At 33.4% G+C, this 7,432-nt stretch overlaps 1 protein-coding gene across 3 annotated transcripts; it reads left to right on the top strand.

The window, feature by feature from the left end:
- Positions 1–1,316: 1,316 nt before the first annotated feature.
- Positions 1,317–3,530, top strand: LOC107598336 (zinc finger matrin-type protein 5-like). Of its 3 annotated transcripts, none has more exons than XM_016289659.1 (6): positions 1,317–1,340; positions 1,819–1,951; positions 2,037–2,099; positions 2,189–2,269; positions 2,444–2,555; positions 3,068–3,530. In XM_016289659.1, exons 2-6 carry the CDS (start codon positions 1,825–1,827, stop codon positions 3,207–3,209), a joined length of 525 nt encoding a protein of 174 aa, XP_016145145.1. In that variant the 5' UTR covers positions 1,317–1,340; positions 1,819–1,824; the 3' UTR covers positions 3,210–3,530. The 3 variants fall into 3 exon arrangements, with proteins under 3 accessions (XP_016145145.1, XP_016145132.1, XP_016145139.1); XM_016289653.1 differs by lacking the exon at positions 1,317–1,340 and adding an exon at positions 1,704–1,740; XM_016289646.1 differs by lacking the exon at positions 1,317–1,340 and having other exon boundaries at positions 1,673–1,951.
- Positions 3,531–7,432: the final 3,902 nt, after the last annotated feature.

Below are 7,432 nucleotides of genomic sequence, written 5' to 3'. Positions count from 1 at the left end.
TGTTTTTTGGTGTTTGGCTTAGTGTTATGTTAGAATCATTATTATACTCATACCTTTTGTTCTTTTAATATTTTTGAATTGTTTTTAACTTTATTTTTTTGTTTTCATTTAAATGTTTTAGTTTTGAAATGTTGTTGTATGCATTTGTCATTTTTATTTAATTTATTTTATTTTCTTAAAAGCTTTTAGCTTTTAGTTTTAATTACTTTTTCTTATTTGTGTATGTTTGAATTGTTTTTAGCTTTATTTTTTTGTTTTCATTTAAATGTTTTAGTTTTGAAATGTTGTATGCATTTGTCATTTTTATATTTTCTTAAATGTGTGTATATATATAGTATTTATAGAGTTTTAGCTTTTAGTTTTAATTACTTTTTCTTATTTGTAAGTCGCTTTGGATAAAAGCATCTGCTAAATGACTAAAAGTAAAGTAAAGTAAAGTAAAGTATTAATTTAATGCAGCGTTACTTAAAATTCTGAAATTGTATAACTGCTTAACCTCCCCACTGACTACTATTATATATTACATGATCTGCGATCATTCTTTTTTATGGCACAGACAGAGCAATTGTTTGTATTTATTAATAATAGACCTTTTAAATATTATATTTGTGACCCTGGACCACAAAACCAGTCATAAGTAGCATGGGTATATCTGTAGCAATAGCCAACAATACATTGCATGGGTCAAAATTATCGATTTTTTTTTCTTTTATGCCAAAAAATCATTAGGACATTAAGTAAAGGTCATGTTCCATGAATATATTTTGTAAAATTTCTTCCGTAAATATATAAAAACTTAATTTTTGATTAGTAATATGCACTAAGAACATCATTTGGACAACTTTAAAGGTGATTTTCTCAATATTTAGATTTTTTTGCACCCTCAGATTCCAGATTTTCAAATGGTTGTATCTCGGCCAAATATTGCCCTATCCTAACAAACCTTCAGTGGAAAGCTTATTTATTCAGCTTTCAGATGATGTATAAATCTCAATAAAAAAAAAATGGACCCTTATGACTGGTTTTGTTATATGTGGATTTTTTTTAAATGCTTCTTTTTATCAAGCTTATTTGACACAGACACAAACATGTAAACATGAAATCAAAACAATCTGTAGATTTATAGATGATAATTGTAAAATAACACCAACAATGGTTGACAGCACAAAATGAATTAGTTTCAAATGTAAACGTGTTGTAAGGCGGCGTTTGACCACTAGAGGGTGCTATAGGTCACTTAATTCTGAGTCTGCGCAGACGCATCCAGTTTGTTTTGTTGTGTCCGCCATATTGAACTGCTCACAGAAGGAACGTATCTTTCATCGAGGACGAGTTCTAAAGTTCAAATTAATCTATTAAATTTATTCAGCTTTCAGATGATGTATAAATCTCAATAAAAAAAAAATGGACCCTTATGACTGGTTTTGTTATATGTGGATTTTTTTTAAATGCTTCTTTTTATCAAGCTTATTTGACACAGACACAAACATGTAAACATGAAATCAAAACAATCTGTAGATTTATAGATGATAATTGTAAAATAACACCAACAATGGTTGACAGCACAAAATGAATTAGTTTCAAATGTAAACGTGTTGTAAGGCGGCATTTGACCACTAGAGGGTGCTATAGGTCACTTAATTCTGAGTCTGCGCAGACGCATCCAGTTTGTTTTGTTGTGTCCGCCATATTGAACTGCTCACAGAAGGAACGTATCTTTCATCGAGGACGAGTTCTAAAGTTCAAATTAATCTATTTAAAAAAAAAACTTAATTAGTGTGTTTTAATTCATTCTGATTTGTAGTGTTTACTGCATAGTGAGCAATGGGGAAGAGATATTACTGCGACTACTGTGACCGCAGTTTTCAAGACAACCTGCACAACAGAAAGAAGCACCTGAACGGCGTCCAGCATCACCGGGCTAAAAAATCCTGGTTTGACAACTTCAGAGGTACTCACAGAAAACTTCACAAAGCAATAGGAGGCTACAAAACAATTCACTGGAAATGAATCACTTTTTTACTTTTTATTTTCAGACGCTGCCACATTTTTAAATGAAGAGCGGACAAAGGAGCCCTGCAGAAAATTTCTCCAGTCAGGTGAGAAAATTGACAGAGGAAGCCACACCGCTGTGTAGTAAGTTTTCTATTATGAATCTGATAAGCTTTGTCCTCTTACTGTCTTTCAGGACAATGTGTATTTGGTACAAGCTGTCGTTTTTCACACATGACAGAGAGACATATGAAGATGCTGGAGCAAAAGATTGATGGTGAGGTGCTACAGAAGTCAGCAGCAGCTTTCTTGGACCTTCATCTTATGATGTCTTTGAGATGTGTCATTGATCTTTAAGTCATAGTTTACTGAGAAGGCAAGCTGTTGTCTTACACTTAGACATTTTCACAGTCTGTTAAACTGAGTAGCAATTGTGGCAATTTCCTGTCAGATGAAAAGCGGCAGAAGGAAGACCCTGACCAAGATGGATCATCTACTGAGCGCAGCATTGATGAATGGCTCACCAGAAGAGAGAAGAAACTGGCTGCTTTGACATCAGGAAGGTACTAAATGTGGGATACTACACAGAATGATGATTTGAAAAGGATGGAATGTTTCCAACAAGTATTTCATTCACTTAGATGGGTTTAGTTTTTAATTACTTTGACTTTGATGTTGACAAATGATCACGTTTCTTACTTGCTTAGTTGGAACTCACAATTCGCACTCTAACATGAAGGATGATGCTCGTGTTACCCATTATTTAGGATTTAGTATTATACCGATTGCAGAAACACTTTATTTAGTCTAAAACAACCAATTTTGTTACGACTGAGCATGTTGCTGAACTTAATGGATGAAGGATTCCAGCTGCTTAGGTGCAAGTGTGTTTCAGAGCATTCAAAATGCATGAAAAATCTTGTTTTAGAGGTCACCCTGACGCACATTAAAATAAGATGCCTGCAGCATACAGCTGTGTCATTTGCATAATTATCTGCATATAGGTTCCAGCGGTAGAGAAAACACACATATGCTCTTGAGCTCAGCAGTCACCTGTAACTCTTTTTATTTTCAGAGTTTTAAAGATGGAAGAGGAAGAATGTGCTGAAAACATTGAGATACCTCCATATTTGCTGTCTATTCCAGATCTTCCTCCATCTCTTCATCCTCCACCAACTGGTGGTTGGAGAGTGACGCTACACAATGAATGGGGTTGAAATGTAATTTATAAAAGTTCTTTTTAATTATTCCTTTTTTTCCTTCAAGAACATGCTGCTAACTATTATCATTACAAAGCCCTTGTATGCAATTCCTTAAAGGAATGGTTCACACAAAAATAAAACAAAAATTCCTCACCCTCAGGCTGTCCAAGATCATTTTGTTTGTTCCTTGTAATGCTACATTTCTCCAAATCTATTACATTGCTTAGCATTAGATCCTCTGCAGTGAATAAGTGTCGATCCATTAGTAAGCAGCAAGTGATGTAATGCTAAATTTCTCCAAATCTGTTCAGATGAAGAAACAAGCTCATCCACATCTTGGATGGCCTGAGGGTGAGTGAATTTTCAGCTAATTTTCCTTTCTGGGTGAACTGGTTCTTGGAAGGAGAACAGTGTGCATATTTGTATCAAATTGTATGGCTTAAACAAAAATCATGTTTTGCAAGAATAAACAAGTTTACATTGTGGACAGGTTTATTTTGAATATTGTGGACATAATTTCATAATGTGGGGCTGTAATTTGTGTGTCCGGAAAAGAACACAATGTTATTTAACTTTAAAAGTTAGGCGTTAACATAATTGATTGCTTTTATTTGCTGTCTATCATGAAGTTGACAGTGTTCCCAAGCTGAACGTTACACTATGGAGAGAGTTATTGTTTTTGTCTGCCTTCTGTGTCAGTGGTTTAGATTGAAATTCAGATGAGGGAAGCGTTTTCAATTTAGTCCTGATTGCTTGTTGCAGGGAGGTTTTGTACTGCTAGCTTGCATGGCCTTGGTGAATTCCTCTTGTCTGCACTGATGAATGTTACACTTGATTGGAATGCATTACATTTACAAGCCTGGTGATGAAAGGTCTTATTGGCTAGGCATTAGAGAAAAGATAGTATTAGTAGTCTAAAACCTTGTTTCACTGCTAGATACTTTTTGTTGGTCTAGTTGAGATTATTTACTTAATACTAGCACCAGTATATAAAGCTCATGGAATAATAATAATAAAAAAATGTTAGCAGACCCATTCCACCGAAGCATTTTATATGCATACTCGTGTGGAAATATGACCAAATAAATTAAACTAAACCAGCATCCCTTTTTAAAGTGCTGAATACTATAGTAATGTGGGTAATGTAATACAAACAAAATGACAATGAGAAAGACCAAAGAAGGAGCACCACTGTTTTAATTCATTTGTTGACATGGTGCAATTAAATGTAACATCAGCACATGTTGGCACATCATAGATTCAAGGTTGTTTTCTAGGCCTACATTGATGCAATATAAAGTTACATACATCAGTTAGATATATTACTGTTACATCACTACATTAATATAATCAAGTGAGCTACTTTGTAACTGCCAACGTGTATCAGCCATTATGTAGTTGGGTGTAATAGATGTAATTTAAGTAAATGTGCTGTAATATTTCCATGTGGAATAAGATTAATTAATATGAAGTAATATTGGAAAAATACAAAAATAAAACTATTTTTATATAATCCTAGGACTTTTACCCATTTATTACTCTGAAAAAACAAACATATTGCAGTGTTAAATAATAATACCCCTATTATTGTGTAAAAACGATTCGCACGGCAGATCACATGCTTGAGCTTTGGAAATCGCGAGCGTGATATGTTTGTAATGTCCTGAAATCAGTATATCTCAATTTGTATATGTATAGATATATAAATCGTAACTTTAAATCACAGTCATCAAATGAGCATAGATTGCATATTTTAACAACAGAGGCTGACCTTGACACCACACAATACAACATGTCAGAAAATTACAAATGCATGCAACTGCAAAGAAACAGGTTTTCATCAATGCTTATATATTTTGCGCAAAGGTTGTCTTGTCATGTCAGCATTACCTTCATAATCTCTGAAGTCAGAATGTCTTGAGTTTGCGAACTACAAACTTTCTGTAATGTATAATAGTAATAATATTACTCTGAAAAAAGTCTTAAGTTGTATATTGATATGTTTCACTCTATAGCCTCATAAAACCAATGCAACACTATCATTACAATCATATGCAGTTGCAGATTCATTTAAATAATCAGTCATAACAGACTTAACTTACTTTTTTTTTTTTTCAAAATTAAGTCAAATAAATGTTAATGAACAACATATGTATCAGTTAAGTGTCATCTGTGATATAGCACAAACATGTGAATTAAATACTGAGAAAGTGCACAAAAATATACAATTTGGACTTTAAACCTAAGACATACACAACAACACCATCCAATTTACTGTTTAGGCACTGAGATTACTGACAAATGCATAAATTACAGATAGATGCTGGATGCATACATTTATTTCAGAGTATGCATAAGCCAAATATTGCTTGTTACCATTAACTCGCACCAAACTTAAAGCTATTAAGTTAACTTAAAAATAATACTTTTGAATAACTTGCACTGGTTCATTCCCTTTGAGTTACACTATGAATGCATAAACTTAAATCAACTGTATGTCGTTTTGTGTGTTTTTGCAACTTTAGAGCCCCCTGCAGTTATTGAGTTACGCTATGAATGTATAAACTTAAAGCAACTGTATGTAGTTTTGTGTGTTTTTGCAACTTTGGAGTCGTACCCGCTCACTCTCCCACAACAGACATTTGAGGGGAGAGTTTGAACCAAACAGACCATTTGGTCGAATTATGTTGAAACCGATATTTCAGGGTAAAATAAATAAATAACAAAAAACACATACAGTTGCTTCAAAAGCCAACTTAACCTGTAATTTTCACGTTGACCAGGATAATGTGGACAAAAATTTGGTTACAATGAGAGAACGTTAATGTCATGACTTAAAAATAGAAAATGGACCATTATACAGATCACAACACCCCAGAACAATGAAATCCACAAGTTCTTAAAAGAAAATGATAATATTGATACAGACTGATTACTCATTGACAACATTGATGTTATCAAAATGCTAGGAAACACGTCATGCAAATATGTATTAACACTCAGAACAGTTATATTGTTAACAGTTAGTCTCACGTGGCACACTATACGAATAGCCTGTAATATTCAGTCATTTTTCACAACACTTTTTCTCACACAACCAGCAGACAATTTAATAAAAGACCTGTCGACAAACAATCCTGAGAGTCAAGACGAGAAGAAATACTGTTTTTGCAAGTTAACAAAAGACAATTGCACAGGTTAGGTTCAGTAACACTTTGGATTGTCACCAAATGTATACTCTATTTTTCATCACAGTTTATTACTGGTAGATTTCTAGTACATTCATTTTCTTTTTAAATTGCTCTAAGCCTAACTACTCATGGTGACTTAGATAGTGTTGAGAAATGTGTTTATTTCATCTTTATGTTCTGTATCCATTCATCCATCAAACCGGTGATGTTTGACACCATGTTGGTAAAATACATCTAGGTCCTACTGGATCTAAAATTGTGTAAGGTCACACGTTGTTACAAAATGGGGAAGTTGTTTTGTCAATGTCATTGTGTCATGTTATATAATGACACGATATTGATATAAAGTGAATTACAACTATACAATACAATACTTTTAAGTATTATGTGCTACATTATAATAGATGTCTACTTTGTAACATAAGCCAAAGAAAAAAAATTCATATTTTTTTAGGACAATGATCATTAATATAGGTTAATGATAATAACACTTTTAAACTGTTTTTTTGGGCTAAATTTTTCTTTTGTCTGTCTAACAACAGTCTGTCTTTACCTTGAGTTTGTAGTAGAATGAAAGTGCAGCCTTTGGTGTTTCTGTAAAACTGTGGTCATTAGAAACTAGTGAAATTAGTAGACTTTTTTTGCATGTTTACCTTGTTTCCTTTTGTCAGTCATTCATTGTCTTAGAAACAGAACTGTTCATTTCATTCCTCTTCGAAGCATCTGATTGGCTGCGATGAGCATGACGCTGATGATGAATGCAAAGGCGAAGGCACAAATCAAGCTCTTGCGCACACAGGTGTGCTTGACTTGTTGCATGGGACTTGCTTTGAGGACAAATTGAAGAAAATGGAAGAGAAAGGTTATTATACATAATACTGGATTTTTCCACCTGACATACATTTATACAACATCAGTCCTCAAATCTGATTGGTCAGGCAGTGTTAAAAGACTCCAACAACTCCAGTACTTTTCACTGTTTGTATCACTTAATTTGTCTGTATTTATGCATTTCAGTGTGTTAATGAAATGTATTAGTAGCAGAGA

The sequence above is a fragment of the Sinocyclocheilus grahami genome, unplaced genomic scaffold (genome assembly GCF_001515645.1).
Source record: "Sinocyclocheilus grahami isolate Dianchi unplaced genomic scaffold, SAMN03320097.WGS_v1.1 scaffold12.1, whole genome shotgun sequence".
Classification (NCBI taxonomy): domain Eukaryota; kingdom Metazoa; phylum Chordata; class Actinopteri; order Cypriniformes; family Cyprinidae; genus Sinocyclocheilus; species Sinocyclocheilus grahami.
The sequence above is the reverse complement of the archived record's forward strand: the minus strand, read 5'-3'. Positions and strand labels throughout refer to the sequence as shown.

Bases quoted from the DNA above. Each gene is read 5' to 3' on its own strand.
- LOC107598336 (XM_016289659.1), top strand. From the start codon at position 1,825: ATGGGGAAGAGATATTACTGCGACTACTGTGACCGCAGTTTTCAAGAC. The intron at 2,100-2,188 runs GTGAGAAAATTG...ACTGTCTTTCAG, and splicing joins CAGAAAATTTCTCCAGTCAG to GACAATGTGTATTTGGTACA. The intron at 2,270-2,443 runs GTGAGGTGCTAC...ATTTCCTGTCAG, and splicing joins GCTGGAGCAAAAGATTGATG to ATGAAAAGCGGCAGAAGGAA.